The sequence below is a fragment of the Mobula hypostoma genome, chromosome 12, assembly GCF_963921235.1.
Source record: "Mobula hypostoma chromosome 12, sMobHyp1.1, whole genome shotgun sequence".
In the NCBI taxonomy this organism is placed as follows: Eukaryota; Metazoa; Chordata; class Chondrichthyes; order Myliobatiformes; family Myliobatidae; genus Mobula; species Mobula hypostoma.
Window position 1 is genome coordinate 9,588,559 of NC_086108.1, and position 24,580 is coordinate 9,613,138.

At 43.6% G+C, this 24,580-nt stretch overlaps 1 protein-coding gene across 1 annotated transcript in view; it reads right to left on the bottom strand.

Annotated features, from left to right (window-relative positions):
- The window catches only part of LOC134354610 (protein Smaug homolog 1-like), a 130,074-nt gene extending 110,379 nt beyond the window's left edge, over positions 1-19,695 (bottom strand). Inside the window, exons 1-2 of the mRNA XM_063063617.1 lie at positions 19,574-19,695; positions 1,944-2,497 (exon numbers count right to left, since the gene is read on the bottom strand). Of these exons, the coding sequence (XP_062919687.1) occupies positions 1,944-2,139 (196 nt within the window). The 5' untranslated portion in view covers positions 2,140-2,497; positions 19,574-19,695. The remainder of the gene's footprint in view (positions 1-1,943; positions 2,498-19,573) is intronic.
- Between the last annotated feature and the right edge of the window lie 4,885 nt (positions 19,696-24,580).

The window sequence follows — 24,580 nt, forward strand, 5'->3', positions numbered from 1 at the left end:
ATACTTATATATCCAGTCCTTAGAACATCTAATAATTGTCCCACAGACTCACCGGCCTATAATTTCCTGGTTTGTTTTCATTATACAACTCCTTGTACCCCTGTAACCCAGACATCAGTTTAGAAACATGTCTGCAAACAGCAAAGCATAAACAGAGTACCCGATACTGTGTGGGTCAACCACACGATACCATCTGACATCATTAACATGGATGCCATTCGACAGATTTCAACTACCCTCGGGGGAGGGCAGAGCTTCAATAAAACTACACCTATGGAATAACCTAGTAAAGAAAGATAATGTCAAAAACAACAGTGGAAACTGCAGGCTAAAAGCAAAAGCGATGTCTGGGGTTATGGGTGAACACTGAGTGATGCTTTACACTGCTATTTCAACAAGCTGACAGTAAAATCAGAGAGTGGATGAATCCAAGTGCAGAGCAAAGGGCCAAGCCCATCCAGCTCCCACAAGAATTGCAATTTGGCAAGGCAGAATATCCAAAATTCACTAGACTTGGTCACATTGCATCAACATCTCTACTTTACCACTTTAGAGTTATTACTGTCCTATACAGGAGCTGGCAGAGTGGAGATAGGTTTCTATCAAAGGAGGTGCAAGACGCCCTTCCCTCTGATATCCTGCAGGTCACTCTTGGGCAAGGTGTATCACCTGCTTAGCCACCACCCTCCCCCCCACCGATCAGGGTCATGGCAGCAGGTGGTGGATGGTTGTGTGAGCAGCCGGTGTACATCACAAGCTTTGATTATGTGATCAATGACACACGGCTGGAGAGTATTGATGATGGTAGGATCACCTGTCTTGTAAAGACACTGCGCAGAAGGCAACAATGGCAAAGTACTTCTGTTGAAAAAGTCACCAAGAACAATCACGGACATGGAAAACAACGATCACCAATATCGTATGATACGGCACATAACAAACAAACAAACATCTGTAGCAAAATACACAAAGCAAAACAGTGTCAGCCATTGCTGAAGTAGACTTCAGGATAGATTGAAACTGTGCTGGATTAAAGTGGCGGGGCCCAGGCTCGAGAACAAAAAATGAACTGACATTTAGCCAACTTAAGTGCTGAGCCAGATTAAAAGATTAAGGCATTGAAGCCAAGGGTAGAGGACAAACCATTGTTGAGCTCTCTACTCCATGTCAGCCCGTCCCATAGCCTGCATCTGATCCACCTCTACCATTGGGTGTGAGGTGCAGGTGTCTCAACCGACTGCACTCACCTCAGCACTGACCTGGTTCTATGGCTATGGACTCATTTTTGGGGACCACTGATTGCGTTTCTGTGTATTACTGTCTACTGGTTTTATTGTTTGCACGGTTTGTTCTTTTTAATAACCCCCGGCACATTGGATGTTTGTGTCTTTGTTGTGTGAGGTTTATCATGGATTTTATTGTTTCTGTTTTATGTCTGCCTGCAAGGAGATGAATCTTAAGGTTGTATATGATATACATCATCATCATCATGACGCGGGTGATCATGGTCTTTCCATGTTCTTGACTAATTTTTCTATACAAGTGGTTTACTATTGCCTTTTTCTGGGCGGTCTCTTTACAAGAAAGGTGACTCTAGCCAGTATCAATACTCTTCAGAGATTGTCTGCCTGGCATTAATGGTCATATAACCAGGACTTATCATATACATCAGCTGGTCATACGACCACTCATCACCTGCTTCCACGGCTGTATGTGACCCTAACTGGGTGGGGGCTAAGCAGGTGCTACACCTTGCCCAAGAGTGACTTGCAAGCTTGCAGAAGACAGGAGTGCCTTCCACCTCCTTTGGTAGAGATGCATCTCCACCCCGGCACCCATACAGGGTACTTTGATAATAGTACTCTGAAAACAGTTCTCACATATTAATACAAAAATATCAGACTTTTAATTACATCAAGGATAGGTTGACAGAGGCTACTCACCAGCATCATTGGCCTCTCCCTCCAGTATGTGGATTTCAGTGCAATCGGCCAGCGAGTGCTCCAAACAAATCTGAAGAAATCGAGCCTGGGTTCGACTAACCCTCTTCAGCAGAGATAGCAAGGCCACCGTCTGTTCGCATTCATTCCACCCCTTGAACCACCCAGCTAACACACCAACTTGATCCCGAAACATCATGATCGCAAACCCGCACGATTGTCTGTCTCTTTTCTTCGGGCACCCCAACGCCGAGAGGAGAACATCACATGTTTCCAGTCTGCGGAGCGATATTGTAGCCTTTGAAGCAGTAGGTGTATTTTCTGTCAAAACATTTTTTTTGAATGAAGGGATCCAAATAATTCCCCTCCCTTGCTTCGACTCACGTCCCCACCCACCCACCCCCTCCCCCCAGATACAGTAGTCTGGGAGAACTACTCAACACTGGAAACAGGACAGAGAAACAACTTCAGGCAACTTCTAGCAGGAGACCGTCGTAAACTCGGTACTTGCTTATTTTTTTCCTCTTGTTTCTTGCAGTTAGGGCTTCATGTTGTCACTAAAAAGACAAAAAAAAGAAATAACAAATACACAAGCATACTTTTGCAGCCAATTTTCCGTATTTCTTCTTCGCCCTTCCCCATCTACTCAGCCACTGTTTTTATTCCAGGCATCTGTGAATACCATTCTGAACAAACCATTAAATTACTAACCACCTGGAAAACACTCTCACTTTTCTCAGACTTGTGGATCTCAAATAGGGAACCAGAATGAGACGATGTGAATCAGTTCTCTGTCACTCAGTGTTGCTTTCAGTCTGCCTCCCCTGCCCCACCCACTCCCAGCATTACCCAGTTTACAGATCTAACAGTTCAATAGTCAGAATGTTTCCCAAGAAAAAATGCAACCCGCAGCAGCCACACCACCACCCCAGAATCCAGCAGCCCAGGCCCATCTGGAGCAGTTATTAAGCCAAGAACTGAAGTTCCATCAATGTATGACATCAGCGCTAAAGCCACCCACATCTGGATTGCATTAGCATGCAGAGCACTCAGTGCTGGCACTCACTGGATACAAAAAGAACTCTGCACAAAGTGGAAATTCATTTCAATAGTGCTACCACAAAAGGAAACAGAACATTCGATCAGGGACCTGACCATACAGAGAAAAAAAGACCTACTTTTAGTTCAAAGTTATAATGTTATTAATAATTCCACTTGAACTTTGAAATGCATTGCAATAAATCTGCAGTTGTTCCATTAACAGCTGAACTATAGGACCCAAGATTTGCAATGTTTGATTCATTCTCAGTTGGTCAGAAGGGCTCAGGGTGGGGTGGGGGGAGAAGAAGAGAAACTACAAGGGTCAAGGAACACATGACTAAAATGTGCTCGCTAACATAATTTAGTATTGTGCCCAGGTAGATCTCTGATACGAATGGACAGTACCACGAGGGAGGTCATAGGAAACTGGAGTGAAGGCAATCGTAGGGCTGCCTCCAACAGAAGTTCCCGAATTTAGTCACCTGACAAAGGAAATGCCCAGAGTCACTTTAGCATGATTCCTACTGGCAAATTTGGTTGGACAGCTACATCACTCCAAAATAAGTACTTCAGTATGCATGGAAGAAAATTCAAAGCCACCTTTAAAAAACAAACACAGGCGACTTTCCTGTTTTGTGGTCCACCGCTCTCCAAGCTGCCTCACTCACAATTGAATTTCTTTGTGAGCACCCTACTGGCTTCAATAATAAACTGTGTCTATTTAAAACCTTCTTATTCTGCAAGTCTGTTCTTCAGATTCGCTAGTCTGCAACACTGCGAGCCATGAGGCCAAGAGTGTGAAATGTTTCTGTACAAAAGAGAAGTCGATGAAGGCAGAGACGCAGAAAAATACTGTTCCATCAGCAAACAAACTGCTTAATTTCAGAGACATATACTTGGACATTTCTGTACAGGGATTGCTTGTCCCATTATTGATAAAGCACTATACATATGCCCTATAGTTGTTACTTAAACAGTATTACAAGACCACTGCAGTCCTGATGAAGGGTCTTAGCCCAAAACATGGACTGTATTTTCTTTTCCATCAATGCTGCCTGGCACTGCTGAGTTCCTCCAGCATATTGTGTGTGTTATACAGGTAGTCTCACCGTAAGTTTAGAACCAAACCACAGTTTAGGAACATTGATTCCAATTCCTACTTTGAGGCAAGTTACCTAATCAGAGTGGGGAAGTTTACAGGCCAGCAAAGAAAATAATCTGGGTATCCATCAGGTAAAAAGTGCAAATTTGCAGAAGTTCCTTCTTTAGTTTTATAAATCCTGCTTGAAAAGTGTTAAAATAATTATCAGCTGAGGGCAAAAATACAAATGGCTGCAAGGTCTACAGATACTGAATAATTTGACATTAGTTAGGACAGGAAAACCAGAAGTCCGTGAGCCAGTCCTCATCGGAGGACCAGAGGTGGTAAGAGTCAGCAACTTTAAATTCCTGGGTGTTAATAATTCAGAAGACCTGTCCTGGACCCAACATGCAAGTACGATCGAAGCAAGCATGGCAGCATCTCTATTTCCTCAGGAATTTGTGGAAATTTGGAATGGCATCTAAAGCTTTGACAAACTTCTACAAGTATAAAATGGAGTGTGTTTTGACTGGCTACATCATGGCCTGGTATGGAAACACCAATGCCTTTGTACAGAAAATCCTACAAAAAGAAGTGGATTTGGCCCTTTACCACAGGTAAAGCCCATGACTCTATTCATCTACACATCTACATGAAACATTGTTATAGGAAGCATCCATCATCAAGAATCCCCACCACCCAGGACACGCTCTCTTCTCGCTGCTGCCATCAGGTAGAAGGTACAGGAGCCTCAGGACTCACACCATCAGGTTCATGAACAGTTACTACCCCTCAACCATCAGGTTCTTGATTAAAAGGGGATAACTACACTCACTTGCCCCATCATTGAAATGTTCCCACAATCAATGATCTCTTTTTAAGGACTATTTCCCTTGTTATCGCATGCTCTCGTTATTTATTGCTATTTATTTATATTTGTACACACTCTGGTCGATCTTTCAGCAATCCTGTTAGTTACTATTCTATAGATTTGCTGAGTATGCCCAAAAGAAAATGAATCTCTGGGTTATATGTGGTGACAAATGTAGTTTGATAATAAAATTTACTTTGAACTTCAAACAGTAAAGATTAAAGATTAGCTTCATTTGTCACACTTACATTGAAACATCAAATCATACAGCAAAATGCCTTGTTTGCGTCAACAACCAACACAGTTAGAATGTTTCACCAACAAAGCCAGCCCACAACTTACTAACCCTAACTTGTACATCTCTGGAATGTGGGAGGAAACCTGAGCATCCGGAGAAAACCCACGTGGTCATGTGGAAACGTACAAACTCCTTATGGATAGTAGCGGCAACTGAATTCCGATTGCCGGCTCTGTAAAGCGTGATGTGAACTGCTTCACTATCGTGCCACTCTTGCAACAAATGAATCAGGACTCACTAGATAATTGTAAGTTTGTTTATTTATTTATTGAGTCAGTGCAGAATCTGCCCTTCCAGCCTTCAAGCTATGCCATCAAGCAATACCCCGATTTAACCCTAGCCTAATCACAGGACAATATACAATGACTATTTAACCAATCAACTGGTATGTCTTTGGACTGTGGGAAGAAACCAAAGCACATAGAGACAACCCACGTGGTATGGGGAGAACGTACAAACTCCTTACAGTAGATGGCGGGAAATGATGGACTATTTAACCAAACAAGAGTATACATCTACCCTTGATTCAGCATGATTGGCAGGGCATTTCAATGCAGAGCTGGAGCAAATCAAATAGGTTCAAGTATAGTGCTACAGGTACTGCATACCAATGGATAAGCACCAATAAAAATTACTTGTAGTACAAGCAGATGAATAGAGTCATGGAGTAATAGAAAAAAGTATAGCACCGAAACATGCCCTTTAGTCTATGCTGATCCATTTAACTTGCCTACTCCCAGCAACCTGCACTGGGACCATAGCCCTCGATACCCCTACCTAGCCAAACTTCTCTTAAACATTGAAATCAAGCTCGCATGCAGCACTTGCACTGGCAGCTCATTCCACACTCTCACCACCCTCTGAGTGAAGAAGCTTCACCTCATGTTTCCTTAAACCTTTCACTTTTCATTCTTAGCCCATAACCTCTGGTCGTAGTCCCACCCAACCTCAGTAGAGAAAGTTGCTTGCATTTACCATATCTAGACCCCTCATAATTTTGTATACTTCAATCAAATCTCCTCTCAATCTTTTACGCTCCAAGGAATAAAGTCCTAATCTATTCCATCTTTCCTTATAACTCAGGTCCTCCAGACCCAGTAACATCCTCAGATTTTCTCTTCACTCTTTCAACCTTATTTACATCTTTCCTGTAGGTAGGTGACCAAAACTGCACACAATGTTCCAAATTAGGTCTCACCAACATCTTATACAACTTCAACATCCCATCTCTTCTCAATACTTTGATCTATGAAGGTCAATGTACCAAAAGCTTTCTTTACAACGCCATCTAACTGTGACGCCACTTTCAACATGGACCTGTATTCCCAGATCACTTTGTTCTAACGCACTCCTCAATGCCCTACCATTCACTGTGTAAGACTCATCCTGATTGGTCCTACCGAAGTACAACACCTCACACTTGTCTGCATCATGCGGTGTATAGAGACAGATTGATCCCAAAGGAAATTAAGAGTGTTATAGTAGCATTCCAAGTACACAGATATAAGTATTAGAAAAATAGAAAAAAATAAAAAATAAGTTACCACAAACAGTCTAACAGGAGGGAGTCATCACTTGCCCGGCTATAGGTTGACTCATTTTAGAGCCTAATGGTCAAGGGTAAGAATGACCTCATATAGTGTTCTTTGGAGCAGCGCAGTTGTCTTAGTCTATTACTAAAACGGCTCCTCTGTTCAGCCAAGGTGATTGTAGGCATGCAGAGGGCAAGAAATATTGTCCAGAATTGCCAGGATTTTCCGTAAGGACCTTTGTTCTACCAAAGCCTCCAGTGTGTCCAGTTTGACTCCTATAACAGAGCCAGGGTTTCTAATCAGCTTATTGAGCCTGTTTGCATCACCCGTGTTGATGACAGTACCCCAGCACACCACTGCATAGAAAATTGTACTGGCTTCAACAGACTGGTAGAACATGTGAGGGAGAAGCCTGCATACTCCAAAGGACTTCAGTCTCCTCAGGAAGTAGAGACCACTCTGAGCCTTCCTGCACACAGTCTCTGTGCTGGTGCTCCATTCAAGTCTGTCATCCAGGTACACCCCCAGGTACTTATAGGTGCTCACCACATCCATGTCCTCACCATCAACAGTAACAAGGAGCAATGCAGGCTTAGTCTTCCTAAAGTCCATCACCATCTCCTTTGTCTTACCAATGCTGAGCTGCAGATGATTCAGTTTGCACCATTTTTCAAAGTCCTCCACCAGGGCCCTGCATTCATCCTCCCACCCTCCTTTTATACACCCAACTATTGCTGTGTCAGAATTTCTGCAAATGACATGACTCAGTGTTGTCTTGTTGAATATTGGCATAAAGGCTCTGCTTCCACTGACCTTACATATAGACAATAAGGACCATACTATCTACAGTGAGGAGTGAAAGTCACCTCATTTACTCAATAAAATGTCAAGGCTACCTTCCTAAATTCCAAAGAGACAATTAAGTTAGATAATGGAAAATGGCACAGATTAAGGTTGTAATTCATCTGCAATACACTACCAGTGTTGCAGACATTAAACATTTCTTCTTTACTAACAGTCTTTGGACAGAGGTGAGTTGGACTTCTAATTGTACATGCTTCCAAGAATGCAGCATAATAATATATAGACCTAGACTATTGATCCGGAGAAACAATGAATCCCAACAGCACAGCTGGTGAGTTCAAATTCAATCTGGAGCAGAAAGTAATGTCCATGACACTACTGGATTTCTTTTGCAACAATCCACTTTAACAAAGTTATTCACAGGCCTGAGAGAGGTTCCAGGCCCAATGTGGTTGATTCTTGACAGATATCATCTGGATTGCTACTGGTTCAAGGAGCAGTTAGAGGATGAAGAATGGTGCCATTATCTCACCGACAGAAGTGAAGTTCCTTTAAAAATTTATTGAGATAGAGCGCAGAAAAGGTTCTTTGGGTTTTTTTGAGTTGCGTGCCCAGCAATCCCCGATATAAACCTAGCCTAATTACAGAACAATTTACAATGACCTATCAACCTACCAACTGGTACGTCTTTGGACTGTGGGAGGAAACCTACGCGGTCACAGGGAGAACGTACAAACTCCATACAAGCAGCTGCTGTACTGTAAAGTGTTGTGCTAACCACTACGCTACTGTGCCTACATTCATTGCAATACACACAAAATGCTGGAGGAATACAGTGAGTGAGACACTCTTACTCCTCCCCTGTGACACTTCGACCATGTGCTCACCAAGACTCGCTGCCACAGCCATGTATTACCTTTCCTACCTACTGCCTCCCATCTTACTTCATCCCCACTTGCCCCCATCCACCTGGCTTCACCTTTCACCTTCCAGTTTGTCCTCCTTCACCTCCCTCATCTTCTTGTTCTGGCATCTTCCCCCTTCCTTTTTAGCCCTGAAGAAGGGTCTCGGCCTGAAAACTTCAAATGTTTGCTCATTTCCATGGATGCTGCCTGAGCTGCCGAGTTCCTCCAGCATTTTGTGTGTTGCTGTGTTCCAGCATCGGCAGAATCTGTGTTTATATGCACATTCATCTATGATCTAATTCCATTTAAAAATGGGCAGCATAACAGTATGTCATACCACCAGCCTGCTCTTGTAACTCGGGTTTGATCCTAACTGTGTGTACGCTCTACACTCCACCTATTCTCCGACACTGGTTTCCTCTGGGTGCTCCTGCTTCTTCAGAATCAGAATTAGCTTTAGTACCACTGGCATACATTGTGAAATTTGTTGTCTTTGCAACAACAGTACTATACAATACATAATAGCAAAAACTGAATTACAGTAAATATATACAAGACCATGAGATATAGGAGCAGAATTAGGTCATTCAGCCCATCGAGTCTGTTCTGCCATTTCATCATTGCTGATCCATTCACCCTATCAGCCCCAATCTCCTGCCTTCTCTGTATATCCCTTCATGGCCTGACTGATCAAGAATCTATCAACCTCTGCCTTCAATATACCACATGACTTTGCCTCCACAACCACCTACGGCAATGAATTCCACAGATTCACCACTCTCTGGCCAAAGAAATTCCTCCTCATCTCCATTCAAAAAGGACGTCCCTCTACTCTCTATAAAATACTTAAATTAAATAAGTAGTGAGGTACTGTTCTTGAGTTCAGTGCCCATTCAGAAATCGGACGGTATAGGGAAAGAAGCTGTTCCTGAATTGTTGAGTTTGTGCCTTCTGGCTTCTGTACCTTCTCCCTGATGGTAGCAATGAGAACAGAGCATGTCCTGGGTGATGGGGATCCTTAATGGTGGTTGTCAGATTAACTTGCCGCTCTAAACTACACCTAGTGTAGTGGGTGGCAGGAGAACTGGAGTGAGCCGATAGGAAAGAAAAATAGGTTATAGGGGAATGAGCGAGGAAATGGGGCCGACAGGAATGCTCCTGCAACTGGCAAAAACTCAGTGGGCAGAGTGCCCTATGCTGTAAGGAAATATGGAAAATTTGAACAAGTGAAAATTTGCAAAAGTACTTAAGTGCACATAACTTACTGCACTTGTCGGAAAGCTATACACATTTGGGTCTGGTTTTCGAAGTTTAAAAAAAAAGTAAATCTGAATTCTACCTCTCCAACCAAGTGTCTGGAAGTTGTAGCAAGAAAAGTGCTATTGTTACATGCCAGAAAACCAAAAGCCACAGCATCAGTGACACGGACTTCAGAAACAAATACTTGTTGGTAGCCCTTTGATGGCACACTATAATTCACAGGAGATCAACAGGAACACTAGCCCATTCTCGGCCCGAAACGTCGACCATACTTCTTCCCAGAGATGCTGCCTGGCCTGCTGCGTTCACCAGCAACTTTTGTATATGTTGCTTGAAATTCCAGCATCTGCAGATTTCCTTGTGTTTCCATTTTTCTCCTTCTTGGGCTAGTGTGGCAATGAAGGCAAGCAGCTAGCTAGACACCACTCCATCTTGCCTCACTCTCCCACACAGACAGTAATACTAAAAGCAATGCACCAGAGTAAATTAAATTGTGAACAGAGAGCAATACCCCTCTCCAGTTAGACCAAAGAACACAGGAGCAGTATCAGGCTATTGAGTTTGCTCCCCCTTCAAAACATGAGTGATTTATTATCCCTTTCAAACTCATTCTCCTGCCTTCGCCCCATAACCTTCAACACCCTCTTCCAGTACTTGTGGTAGTGATGGAATTAGATATCCAAAATGGAACAGATCAGCTGCAATGGCTGTTGTATGAAGAAAGAAAGGAGGAACAGCTAATTAAAACTCCTAATTAAAGAGGAAATAGAGGCTCACATATCAAAATTATGCAGTCCCTTGCCACATAATTTTGGGATTCAGGACTAGAGAAAGGGAAGGCAACATAAATGCTCAGGGCAGCCTCACAATTCCTTTCCAATCTCGTCCTAGATCTATAGTTGTAAGGAAAAGTTTTTGAACACTGCCTTTACCTGGTTTTCTGCATTAATCACTCATAAAATGTGGTCTGATCTTCATGCAAGTCACAATAATAGACAAACAAAATCTGCCTAAACTAATAACACACAAACAATTGTACTTTTCAGGTCTTTGTTGAACACACTGAGAAACACAGAATCCCCAATCTAGGGGAATGCATGGACACAATACTGATCCCTTCTCTCCAACACAATCACTATTATTGATGACTAGTCTATCACCAAGTATGCCAGAAATGATTAATTTTTCATGTGTTAGTGCTTGCACAAATGTACATCTTCAACAAGTTGGGGCACGAGACCAGAGGCATAGCTCTCACACTGATTTGCTTCTTGAAAGGGAGAACCCGGGAGACACTCATTGAGTCTTGCTGAGCACCAAAAAGGACAGACACTGGGTAAAAATCCCCTACATCTCCTACCCAGTCCGTATGTTGAAATACACAGGGATCCAAAAGTTTAGTATCTGTTAGTGATAAAGAGAAAACTATCTAGTTCTGGAGTTCCCAACCTGGGATCCACTGACTCTTCAGTTAATGGTAGGGATCTATGGCATAGCGTAAAAGAAGGTTGGGAATCTCTGATCTAGTCTCAACTTTACAAGTGCCATGATTATGAATGTAGTGTAAAGGAGAGATGCGCTGTGGGCAATTCACAACTTTAAGCCCAAGTGCTTATTACACTCTCAAAAAGAAAAAGAATGTAGTATGCAGCATAGATTTGAATTTGCAAACTGCAGATTTAGAACAGGCATCGGGTATTTCTTTACACAGTAGGGTGACTAAACAACTCAAGGGAGTTCTGATCTTGACTCAAATTCTATAAAAGGATATGATACCAGGATGCCAAAAGCACGAGACCACACTAGATGAAGATAGCAGTCAAGTGATGCTCCTAACTGGAAAAGGCAGAGTTGTCTATTATCCCCAGTGTATCAACCAGCATATTTTGTGTTTGCAGGACTTTTCATCATGACTGAAGTTGAACAAGCCACAATCAGATCAATACGAATACTGCTCTTCAGTCTGTTCTTCATGCCAAGGGTCAGGAGATAAAAAACTTTCCCGAGGAAGATTCCACCCCACTTTAGAGACTTAAATGCAGGCAACCCCTCCCCAACACAGAACCTACTACCCCTCTAATTCTTAACCGAAGTAATAATGTGTTGAGACATCTTTAGCTCAGTATAAATTTTAAACTAATGCTCTAACTAGTTAGTAGTTGTCATGGCATTATTTATAGAGAAATGGACCATTTAATACTTACTTAACTTAAATCAGCAAGATGCTTGATATCAAAGCAAGTGTGCGTGAACTAGCTACTACGTTACAACAGTGTCTTCACTTCAAACATTACCTGATGGAAAAATGGTTTTGGGACTTCAAGTTTTGTGATAAACTTGTTCATTTCAAATACAATTCCCATCAGCTCAAACAGCACTTTTCAACGCTATGCATGCTTCCATATGCACCTTGCAGCAATGGTCCGCAAGCAGATAATATTGGCACCGGAATGTGTGACGATATTTCTTATTTATTTGCTGAGATACGGTGCAGAACAGGCCCTTCAAGCCCCAATTTAACCCCAGCTTAATCACAGGACAATTTACAATGACCAATTAACCTACCAACTGGTGTGTCTTTAGACTGTGGGAGGACACCACAGAAAACCTCCTCGGTCACAGGCAGAATCTAAAAACTCCTTACAGGCAGCCCCCACCACATCTTGCATGTCAAAAACACTAGAAAGTATGCAGATGCTGGAAATCCAGAGCAACACATACAGAATGCCAGAGGAACTCTGCATGCCAGGCAGCAACTATGGAAAAGAGCAAACAATCGATGTTTCAGGCCAAGACCCTTCATCAGGACTGCATGCCTTGATGAAAGGTCTCTACCTGAGACATCTACATCTTGTGTATGCTCGTTGTAAATGCAATCACCACATTTCACTGTATATGCTAATGTGTTAAATTAATCTGAATCTAAATGCTAGTTTGGATTCTAAATCTGAATCTTCCCTTCCCACAAGCAAACCTCACTGCAATACCACACTATGATCTTCAGGATGGGAAAATCTAATGAATGAGACAGAGCAGTACATTATGAATCACTGGTTCAAGTCATCAGCTCTCCTGCCAGCATTCCACTCACTCATCTCATTACTAATCTGTATCAATGATTCAATCTGCACTAACACCCACTGCAGATTAAAAGTTTTAATTTTTTAACTTTGCTGTGCTTCAATCTTAAAATATCACCCTTTGAATGCCTTTTAGTCCTTGTGTAACCCACCAAAAACAATAGCTTACCTAGAGTCATAAAGTCAGAGTCTAGTCCATGCCAAACCATTTAAACTGCCTACTCCCATCCAACCACACCAGCACTATAACCCTCCATACCTCAACCATCCATATACCTATCCAAACTTCTTTTACGCTGGCAGCTCATTCTATACTTTCACCTCTCTGAGTTCCCCCTCATGTTCCCCTTGAACATTTCACCTCTCACCCTTAACCCATGACCTCTGGTTGTAGTTTCACCCATTCTCAGTGGAAAATGCCTTCTTGCATTTAACCTATCTAACATTTAACTCATAATATTGTATACCTCTACCAACTCTCCTCTCAATCTCCTACATTCCAAGAATGGAATCCTAACCTATTCAATCATCCCTTATACCTCAGGTCTTCCAGACCCAGCAACATCCTTGTAAATTTTCTCTGTACTCTTTCAGCCTTATTTACATCTTTCCTGTAGGTAGGTGACCAAAACTGAAACAATACTCCAAAATAGGCCTCACCAACATGAACATGACATCCCATCTCCTGTACTCAATACTTTGATTTATGAAGGCCGAAGTGCCAAAAGTATTCTTTATGACTGTATCCACCTGTGATGCCATATTCAATTAATTATGGACATATTACAACATTAACCTGTTATGGAACTGAGCTATAAATGGTTTGTTTGATTTTAGTATTAATAGATCTCAACAAGTTGACAAAAATGCTGCAACGTGTTTTGATTCAGGAAGAAGGAACAGGAGCCTCAGGACTTGCATCATCAGGTTCAGGAACAGTTCTACCCCTCACCTATCAGGATCTTGAACCAAAGGGGATAGCTTCACTTGCCCCATCATTGAAATATGCCCACAACCTGTGGACTCACTTCCAAGAACTCTTTATCAATATTTATTGATTATTTATTTATTATTTCTTCTTTTTGTATTTGTAGTTTGTTGTCTTATGCACCCTGGTTGAATGCTCTAGTTGAGTGGCCTTTCATTGATTCTGTTATGGTTATTATTCTATGGATTTGAGTATGGTCTATACAGGTTCCCCCGCCATCCGAAGGTAGAGCGTTCCTAGGAAATGGTTCATAAGCCGGAATGTCGTAAAGCGAAGAAGCAATTACCATTTATTTATATGAAAAATTTGTGAGCGTTCGCAGACCCAAAAATAACCTACCAAATCATGCCAAATAATAGATAAAACCTAAAATAACAGTAACATATAGTAAAAGCAGGAATGATATGATAAATACACAGCCTATATAAGGTAGAAATACTTCTCTACAAACATTGCCTGCACTGCTCTCTGTACCAAAAATCTCACGCAAGCGCTCTTAGCAAAAACACGGTGCAAGCGCTCTAAAAAACACTCTCTCCAGTAACCTTTAAGCTATGAAGCTGCCAAATCATACCAAATAACACATAAAAATACACAGCCTATATAAAGTAGAAATAATGTATGTACAGTGTGGTATCACTTACCGGAATCGAGAAGTCAGCGCTCAACACACTGTTGATGGTGTAGGCTGAGTCGTTGGAGGTTGGGGTGGTGCAGTGGTCCCCACCCTCCAGGCCGCCGATACCGATCCGCGAAGAATGCAGGGGTACAGCGATGGCCGGAACGCACCTAGCACATCTTTAAGAAAAAAGCTGAAATAAACAAGCTAATTAATTAGGTGCCGTCCAGCATGTAAATGTCAGCCCAGATCAGAGGCAACGCAATCGGCAATCGCCTCTGATCTGGGCCAACATTTACGTGCCGGGCGGCACCTAATTAATTAGCTTGTTTATTTCAGCTTTTTTCTTAAAGAAGTGCTGGGTGCGCCCCGGCCACCGCTGCATTCTCCACAAATAGGTATCTGTCCGTGGCCCGGGGGTTGGGGTGGTGGGACACTGCGGTGTCGTCTGTTTCCATCAGGGCAGGCAGGTCATCTTCTTCTATGTCTGCCTGCCTCGATGTCGAAGGTTGAGGTTCATTGTCTGCTGTGGCTGATGTGGAAGGCTTGAAAAACGACAGTATATTGACTGCTAGCCTTGCACATTTTTCTATCATACAGTTCTTCGCATGCACTCAGACCATCCTGCAAATATGCCCTAAACCGATGTACCCTTTCAAAATTAAAGTCATACTTTATCATTGCAGCGAAAATCTCACGCAGTTGCTTCACGTTCAGTTCCTGGACGACTTCTCCTCGGTCCGTTAGCTACTGCATTTGGTTCAATTGTTATCCTTTCCTCTTCCAATTGCATCAGCTCTTCATCTATCAGTTCTTGGTCATGGGATGCCAAAACCTCTTCAACATCATCTTCGTCAACTTCCATAAGCCAAACTCACTTTGTCCTTACTTCTTTCACCAAGATTGAAACGCTTAATTACAGTATGTCTAGTTTTACGCTAAGCGTAACACCCTTATGAGCTCTTTTAGGCTTTTCCGATATCTTAGAACCCATCTTGCAAACGGCTGCTCACAGGCACGTGTTTAAGCAATGCCGGCGAGAATGCCGTTCCGAATCCGGGGGAGGAGCGACTGCTCAGGGCGCGCGCTGCTTTTTTTTGTGCGTTGCCTTTTCTCGTAACAGTGAAAACACCTTCTGTTAGCGAAAACAGGGAACTAATGTAGGTCTTTCATAGCAGTGAGGTTTCGTAAAGCGAACGTTCGAAAAGCGGGGAACACCTGTATATATTTTTGGAATCACTCAAAATTATTAATTTCACAACTCGTATCCCACACTGCATGTAAGGATTTTGGATGTTCTCCCAGTAACCACTCGAGTTTCCTCCGGATGCGCCACCACCCGCCCCCCCCCCCACAGTCTAAATACATATCGGTTGGTAGGATAATTGGTCATTGCAAATTGTCCCGTGATTAAGCCAAGGTTAAATCGGGGACTGCAGGGTGGTGTGGCTCGAAGGGCCAGAAGGACCAATTTTGCCTATATCTCAATAAAGAAACACATCCCTCCCTCCAGTTTGGGACATTACTAATAGATAATTTGGTGGCCTTGTTTAGGCCAAAGTAAAAACAAAGCTATATACCCTATCCTAATCATGACAATTCAGTGATGTACCAGCAAAAAAAATAAGTTCTCAGGCATAACAAACACACTAGGTTAATGAACCTTAATCCTCTCCTACTATTAAATAATGTTTCCTTTTGCAAACTCCAACTGAAACTTCCTTCTCTGCCAGAACTCCACCTCAAACTCAAGTTCAAGACAGTTACAGACAATTCTTGGGATCAAAGAATTCACAGCTCACACCAATCAAGTTTGACTGTCATAGAACAGCTGACAAGAGAAACAGAAACGGACACGCAGCTTCTGAGATTTGACATGCACTGTTTAGGCAATACGAAGGAAGACTTACAACGAACTGCCTGCCATTGATGTGCAATTGTCAAAATGGGAAGGCATGATGGTCACCCAGCAGCATCCCTGGTGTGGACCCAACATTAATTTGAAGTCACTAAATACTCCTGAAAAATTATGACGGCACGAAGTATTTCCTGCAACACACACAAATACTGAACACAAACAGCGCACAGAACTTCTCAGATTGTTCAAATAGGTAAAGGTGGGAAAAAGGCAAGAGGTAATTCAGCAGATTCAGTCAAAATTAAAGTATCCATAAATGTTATTTAAGATATTTCCAACACTTACGTTTTCCGGTATGAGTTGAAACATAAAAGCAGTCACTTACAACACCAGTATTTATTTATTGAGATAGAACATAGACCAGTACAGCACAGGAACAGGCCCTTCTGCCCACAATGTTGTTCCAAACCAACTAAAACGCAAATCAGAAACACCCAAACACTAATCCCTCCTATCTACACAGATGTCCACATCCTTCTATCTTCCTTACATCCACCTGCCTATCCAAATGTCTCTTAAAAGTCTCCAATATATTGGCCTCTACCACCGTACAATGCTGTGCCTTCCAGGCACACACCACTCTGAGTTAAAAAAAACTTACTCCTCACATCCCCTTTGAACTTTCCCCCTCTCATCTTCAATGCATGGTATTAGACATTTCAACCCTGGGAAACAGATAAACCCTGTCTATGTCTCTCATAATCTTATAAACCTCTGCTCCGACACTCCAGAGAAAACAACCCAAGTTTATCCAGCCTCTCATGATAGCACAAGCCCTCTAAACCAGGCAGCATCCCGGTAAACCTCTTCTGCACCCTCTCCAAAGCCTCAACATCCTTCCTACGGTGGGTCGACCAGAACAGTTACTCCAGATGTGGCCTAACCAGAGTTTTATAAAATTGCAACATAACCTCTTGACTTTTGAACTCAATGCCTTGATTAATAAAAGCAAGCATTCCATAAGCCTTCTTAGCCACCCTATCGACCTGCGTAGCCATTTTCAAGGAGCTATGAATCTGGATCCTAAGATCTTTCTGCTCAGCAACACTGTTAAGTGTCTTTCTCTACTAAGGTGCAATACCTCACATTCAACTGTGTTAAAACTCAGTGGGAATCAGCCTTTCTGAGCCATACTGCCCTGCAATCCCCTGATTAACCAAAGCCTAATCACAGGACAATTTACAATGACCAATTGATCTGCCAACCAGTATGTCTTTGGACTGAGAGGGGAAGCCCACACTGTCACGGGGAGAATGTACAAACTCCTCTGGGCAGCAGCAGGAGTTGAATCTAGGTTGTCGGTATAGTAAAGCATTACGCTAACCACTAAGCTGCTGTGCTGGCTGCCCCTAGTTAACACCCCTTAGCAGAGGATTTTAATCGAAGGTCTAGTTTTTAGGATTCCATCTCACAGATTAGCATAGTGGCTAGCACAGTAGTGTAGTGGTTAGCAGAATGCTCTACCCAGTACAGGAGAGAGTTATATCTGCTGGTTGAGTGATGTTGCAGTAACAACCTTGCACTGATCATCAGTAAGACCAAACAACCGATTGTGGACTTCAGAAAGGGTAAGACGAGTGAACATACACCAGTCCTCAGAGTGGGATCAGACGTGGAAAGTGTAAGTAATTTCTCGTTCCTGGGTGTCAATATCTCTGAGAATCTATCCTGGGTCCAATATCCTGGTGCAGCTCCAAAGGAGGTACAATAGCAGCTATGTTTCATTAGGAGTTTGAAAAGATTTGGTATATCACCAAAAACACTTGCAAATGTCTACAGAAGAGCATTATAACTGTCTGGTATGTGGGGAGGGGGGCTACAGCATAGGATCAAAGCGGGCTGCAGAAAATTGTAAACGTAAGTCAGCCCCATCACGGGCACTACCCTCCATAGTATCCAGGACATCTTCAAAGAGTGACGCTTCAAAAAGGGGAATCCATTATTAAGGACCCCCATCACTCAGAAAATGCCTATTCTCATTGCTGCCATCAGGAAGGAGGTACAGGAGCCTGAAAGCACATACTCAGTGATTCAGGAATAGCTTCTGATCCTCTGCCATCTGATTTCTGAATGGACATTGAACCAATGAACATGAATATATATTTAACAGTGTTTTGTCATGCATTGCATTGTACTGCTCCTGCAAAGACAACAAATTTCACAACATATACCATTGATATTCCACCTAATTTTGATTCTGGTGAATGTGAAATTTGTTGCCACAGCTGGCTGTGGAGGCCAAGTCATTGGGTATATTTAAGGCAGAGGTTAATAGTCAGAGAAAGGAGATTGGGGCCGAGGGGAAGGGATCAGCCTCAATGAAATGACAGAATAAACCTGATGAACTGAATGGCTTAACTCTGCTCTGATAGTTAATGGTTTCATTTGATATCAGAGAATGTATGCAATATACAACCTGAAATTCTTATTCTTCACAGACATCCATGAAACAGAAGAAAACCCAGAGAATGAATAACCAATGTTAGAATCCCAAAGCTTTTCCTCCCCCCTACAAGCAGCACAAAACATCAACCCTGCTCCACTCCCCAACAGTATAATGGACATAAATACAGAAAAGATAAAGATTTGACAGAAAGCATTCTCAAAAAGCCCGGCTTACTCACTAAATGTCTACAGGAGTCTATTCCACCAATGAGTCATGCCCGTAACAGGTTGTCACATACAGAAATAATAACTCCACTCCATTAGGTCAAAAATAAAGATGAGAAACAACTGCAATCTTATTTTTTGGGCTGTGCGAAGGGACAGAAGACAGAATAAGTGCAGGGAGGGAGAGGGTGAGACAGACAGAAAAGAGATACTGGTAGCCGAGCTGACAAGATTCAGGGGGCTGGGATAAGAATAAGGGAAAGGGACCAGCAGGATCCCCCTCTGAGGGAGGATTTTTTAAACCTTAAACCCCCTCCCTCACCTCGCCCTTCCACCCAAATGGCGGGCTGCCTCCTCCCACCCTCCCTCAGTCCACAGGACCACCCTGACCCACCCGGGACACAACCGCCAGCCCCTCAGTACCAATTCCAGGTGATGCCCGAGGCCTACCTCCCCTCCTCCTCCTCCTCCTCCTCCTCAGGCAAATCCCTCAGGGATAACAAACGTCAGCCAATCGGCCCGGCTCCGGTCCCACTCGACAACCCGCTCCCTGAACATCCAGTCACAAAACCACCCCGGCCCACGCCCGCCAGCCGTCGAATCTTCTCGATCGCCCCGGCTCTCACCTGGGGGGAGGGGGGGCCTTCCCCGATTCCAGAAAGGCCCGGGCGACAGCGGCAGAGAGAGAAAAAAATCCGCCGAGGGAAAACTCCGGCCCCACTAACTTGAACGGCCGCCGCTCATCGGCCCTCATTGGTCGCCTCATGTCACCTCCCCCTCCTGTCCTCCTGTTCGATTGGGTCATCCATCTGTCAATGAAAGGCGCACGTCAAACACGTTCGGTTGCAGTTGCACTGGAATGGGAGAGACGGGACATGACGTACATGTGCACCGGATGTACGTTTGTGTTGCTTTCGCAGTGCAAGCTGGGTATTGTAGTTCTAAATCCTGACAACGTGTATTTAACTAGCAACCCAAGGTAATTGCACACTCTCAGGGCCATCACCGAAATATTATAATTTAGAGAAATAATTGGTCAGGTGATAAGAAGTTTGATAAGACAGACAGGAATTAAAGGAACAAGGTCACAGGGGGTAGTGGCAAGAATAGGCTATTTGGCCCCTCTGTCAATTATTCAGATCGTGTCCTGGGGTCCTCTTTCTAAGCAAACCCATATAACCTATGCCTGTCTTTTCATGTTCCAAGCCCTCCTCAATAATACTCCCCTACTCTTTCTGCTGTAGGTAACATAATTGGGAGAACTATATGTAATTAACAACCACCAACATTTAGTTGGGGTTTCACTTTGAGAGCCTGGTCCGACGTGATGACGTTATTAGTTTTAGTGTATTTTTGTGTGTAGGGTTTGGATTCAATAAAATGTGTTACAGGTTTCATTAAACATAAAACGCCACACTTCCACTTTGTTTTATTTGGTGACTCTGATACTCTAGGATGATTCCAGAGTTATTGAACATGATGGTCAACGCAGTTACTTTGAAACTGACAGAGTTTTGGGAGCAAAATGCTGTTGCTGGTTTATACAAGCTAAGGCCCAGTTCACTCTGCAAGAAATCACTGCAGACCCCACCAAATTCTTCTATGTGGAGGCGCCCTTCAGCAAACCCACTGCTGCGAGAGTGGTGAGTCTCGCCTGAACACGATAAATACTGATCACTGAAAACTCACCTTTTACAGACTTTTGGACTATCGGAGCCTGAGCGCGCTAAACAGTTGCTCTCCTTGCCCAGCCTTGGCGATGGTAAACCATCGGAGCTGATGGACCACATGCTGTCTCTCCTGGGAAATCACCACCTTGGTTTTATTTTTAAAATGCTGCCGCAAATGCCTAACCAAGTTTGCATAGCCCTCTCTAATGCACCCGTGGAGCTTGCTAAAATGGTTGACAGTTTACACTCAGCCAGGCAACAGTGCATCATTCCTCCTCCTTTCTCTCCCTCAATAAGCCCAGTCAGCAAGGCCCCCAGCATAAGGATGCCCACAGCTGCGAAACAGAGAATGCCAGGTCTAGGAAGTGCCAACCACCTTGCATCTTCGACAGTGCCAGCGCATGGGGTCATCAGAGCTCTGTGAACACCGCGGGTTCCAACTACGAGGGTCGTCTATTGTTCATTACGGACACTCTTTCAGGGTGAAGCTTCCTGTGTGACACGGGTGCCCTAGTGAGTGTGCTGCCCGCATCACCTATTGATGAGGAGGGAAAGAGTGACGAAACCTCGCTGGAGGCCACCAGCTGCAGCAGGCTGCAGACTTACGGGACATGACATGTTACACTCTGCTTCAGTGGGCGATGTTACACATGGGAACTTGTCCTGACTAAAGAGGCTAGACTTCTGCTGGGTGCAGATTTCCTGTGTGCCCTAGGACTGTTAGTCGATCTTAACAACTGCAGCTTGTGGACGTCAGGGCATTACCCTGATCCCAGTAAGTTCCCCGCAAAGACTCTGCCAAGCACGTACACCACTGCATGTGAATTTACTCGACTGCTGGGTGAATTCCCAAACCTCACCAAGCCCACATTCTCCACTGCAGTCGCAAAACATAGAGGTGAGCACCACATTCCCACAACTGGCCCGTCAGTCCAGGCCCACGCGCGTAGACTGGGCCCAGAAAAGCTGGCAACTGTGAGGGCTGAGTTTGCCAACATGGAAAGAGTTATTGAGGTCTGCACCCCCGATTGTTAACTGGTCCCACACATCCAAGACTTTTTGGCACCCATGGATCGTAGGACCCAAGGCAGGTGGCTCGTCTGAGCTCCAGACAGGCTCACAATCCTGGTTTTAGTGAATTCTGGGGGGCGGGGGAGCTGTGTTGGGTAACGTAATTGGGAGAAATCTCCATAAATCATAACCACCGACATCGAGTTGGGTTTCACTTTAAGAGGCTGGTCTGATGTGATGTTATTACGTAAGACGTTTTAGTGCATCTTTGTGTGTAGGTTTTGAAGTTCAGTAAAATGAGTTACAAGTTTCAGTGAATATAAGACACCTCACTTTGCTTTATTTTTGCGAAAACCTGCGTTGCGCTAATTGACGCCTGCATTGGTGCTGCTTCGTGCACCCATGCTGAACTTGACAATTTCATCAGCTTTGCCTCCAACCTCCACTCTGCCCTTAAACTCAGTTAGTCCATTCCTGGACACTTCTCTCCCCTTTCTCGATTTCTCTGTCTCCACCTCTGGAGGCAAACTGTCTGCCGCAGGGGATCCCAACTGATTTTATGCCACGGACTTACACCATTAAACAGGGGGTCCGTGGACTCCTGGTCTACTAATATCTTTTATAAAACTATGGCTATCGTGACCATACCTCTTCCCACCCTGTCTCCTGTAACAATGCTATTTCCTTCTCTCAGTTCTTCCGACTCTGCCGTATTTGTTCCCAGGATGAGGCTTTTCCAAGGTTACACATTGTATCGGAGGGATAGGAAGGTAGGCAGGGGGGGCGACGTAGCTCTCCTGGTAAAGAATGGCATCAAATCAGTCGAAAGATGTGATATAGGATCGGAAGATGCTGAATCCTTGTGGGCTGAGTTAAGAAACAGCAAGGGTAAAAGGACCCTGATGGCAGTTATACACAGGCCTTCAAACAGTAGCTGGGAGGTAGACCACAGATTACAACAGGAAATAGAAAAGGCAGGTCAAAAGGGCAATGTTATGATAGTCATGGGAGAGTTCAACATACAAATCGATTGGGAAAATCAGGTTGGAAATGGATCTCAAGATTCTGGTTCAGAATCAGAATCAGGTTTATTATCACCGGCATGTGACGTGAAATTTGTTAACTTAGCAGTAGCAGCAGCAGTTCAATGCAGTACATAATCTAGCAGAGAAAAAATAATAAATAAAATAATAATAACAATAAATAAACAAATAAATCAATTACGTATATTGAATAGATTAAAAGAAAAAACGTGCAAAAACAGAAATACTGTGTATTTAAAAGAAGTGAGGTAGTGTCCATTTGGGAATGGGATGGCAGAGGGGAACAGGCTGCCCCTGAATCACTGAGTGTGTGCCTTCAGGCTCCTGTATCTCCTCCCTTCTGATCCTCCCCAAAATAAAATAACTGATGTTAGATTTTATTCTTGAGCTGTGGCCCAACCAGAGTTTTATGGTTCACTACTATTTCCCTAAAATGTACCCAGCCCTATTTAGGGTCATAGCATCATGGAGTCTAGAACGGAAACAGGCCATTTGGCCCATCTGGTCCAAACCAGAGTACTTAAACTGCACCTGGACCATAACCCTCCATACCCCTACCATCCATGTACCTATCCAAACTTCTCTTAAATATTGAAATCGAGTTCACACGCACCACTTACACTGGCAGCTTGTTCCACACTCTCACCACCCACAGAGTGAAGAAGTTTCCCCTCATGATCTCCTTAAACTTTTTACCTTTCACCCTTAACCCATGACTTTCCTCCATCTTCTATATTCCAAGGAATAAAATCCTAACCTATTCAATCTTTCCTTTGAATTCAGGTCATCCAGGCCCGGCAACATCCTTGTAAATTTTCTCTGTATTCTTTCAACCTTATTTACATCTTTCCTGTAGGTAGGTGACCAAAACTGCATGCAAATACTCCAAATTAGACCTCACCAATGTCTTATACAACTTCAACATAACGTACCATCTCCTGTACACAATACTTTGATATATGAAGGCCAAGGTGCCAAAAGCTTTCTTTAGCACCCTAACAACCTGTGAAGCCGTTTTCCATGAATTATGGACCTGTACTCCCAGACCCCTGTGCTCTATCGCACTCCTCAGAGCCCTACCATTCACTGTGTAAGACCTATCCTGGTTGGTCCAACTGAGGTGCAACACCTCACACTTGTCTGCATTAAATTCCATCTGCTATTTTTCAGCCCATTTTTCCAGCTTGTCCAGATCCCTCTGCAAACTCTGATAGTCTTCTTCACTGTCCAGTACATCTGCAAATCCAGTTAACCACATTATCATCCAGATCGTTGGCATAGATGACCAATAACAACAGACCCAGCACAGATCCCTGCGGCATTCTACCAGTCACAGGCCTCCAGTCAGAAAGGCAACCTTCTACTACCACTCTCTGGCTTCTCCCACAAAGACAATGACTCATCCAATTTACTACCTCATCTTGAATGCCAAGCGTCTGAACCTTCTTGACCAACCTCCCATGTGGGACCTTGTCACAACTTTGCTAGAGTCCGTGCAGACAATGTCCATTGCCTTGCATTCAACAACTTTGCTGTTAACTTCCTCAACAAACATCTATAAGATTGGTTAGATATGACCTACCATGCACAAAGCCATGTTAACTACGCCTAATCAGTCACTGCCTATTCAAATACTTATATATTCGATCCCTTAGAATACCTTTCAATAACTTTCCCACTACTGAGGTCAGTCTCACCGGCTTATAATTTCCTGGTTTATTTTTAGAGCCTTTTTTAAATGGTGGAACAACATTATGTATTCTCCAATCCTCTGGTGCCTCTCCTGTTGCTAAGGATGATTTAAGTATCTCTGCTGGAGCCCTGCAGTTTCTGCACTTGCCTCCCACAGGGTCCGAGGGAACACCTCATCAGGCCCTGGGGATTTATCCAGCCTAATTTGCCTGAAGAC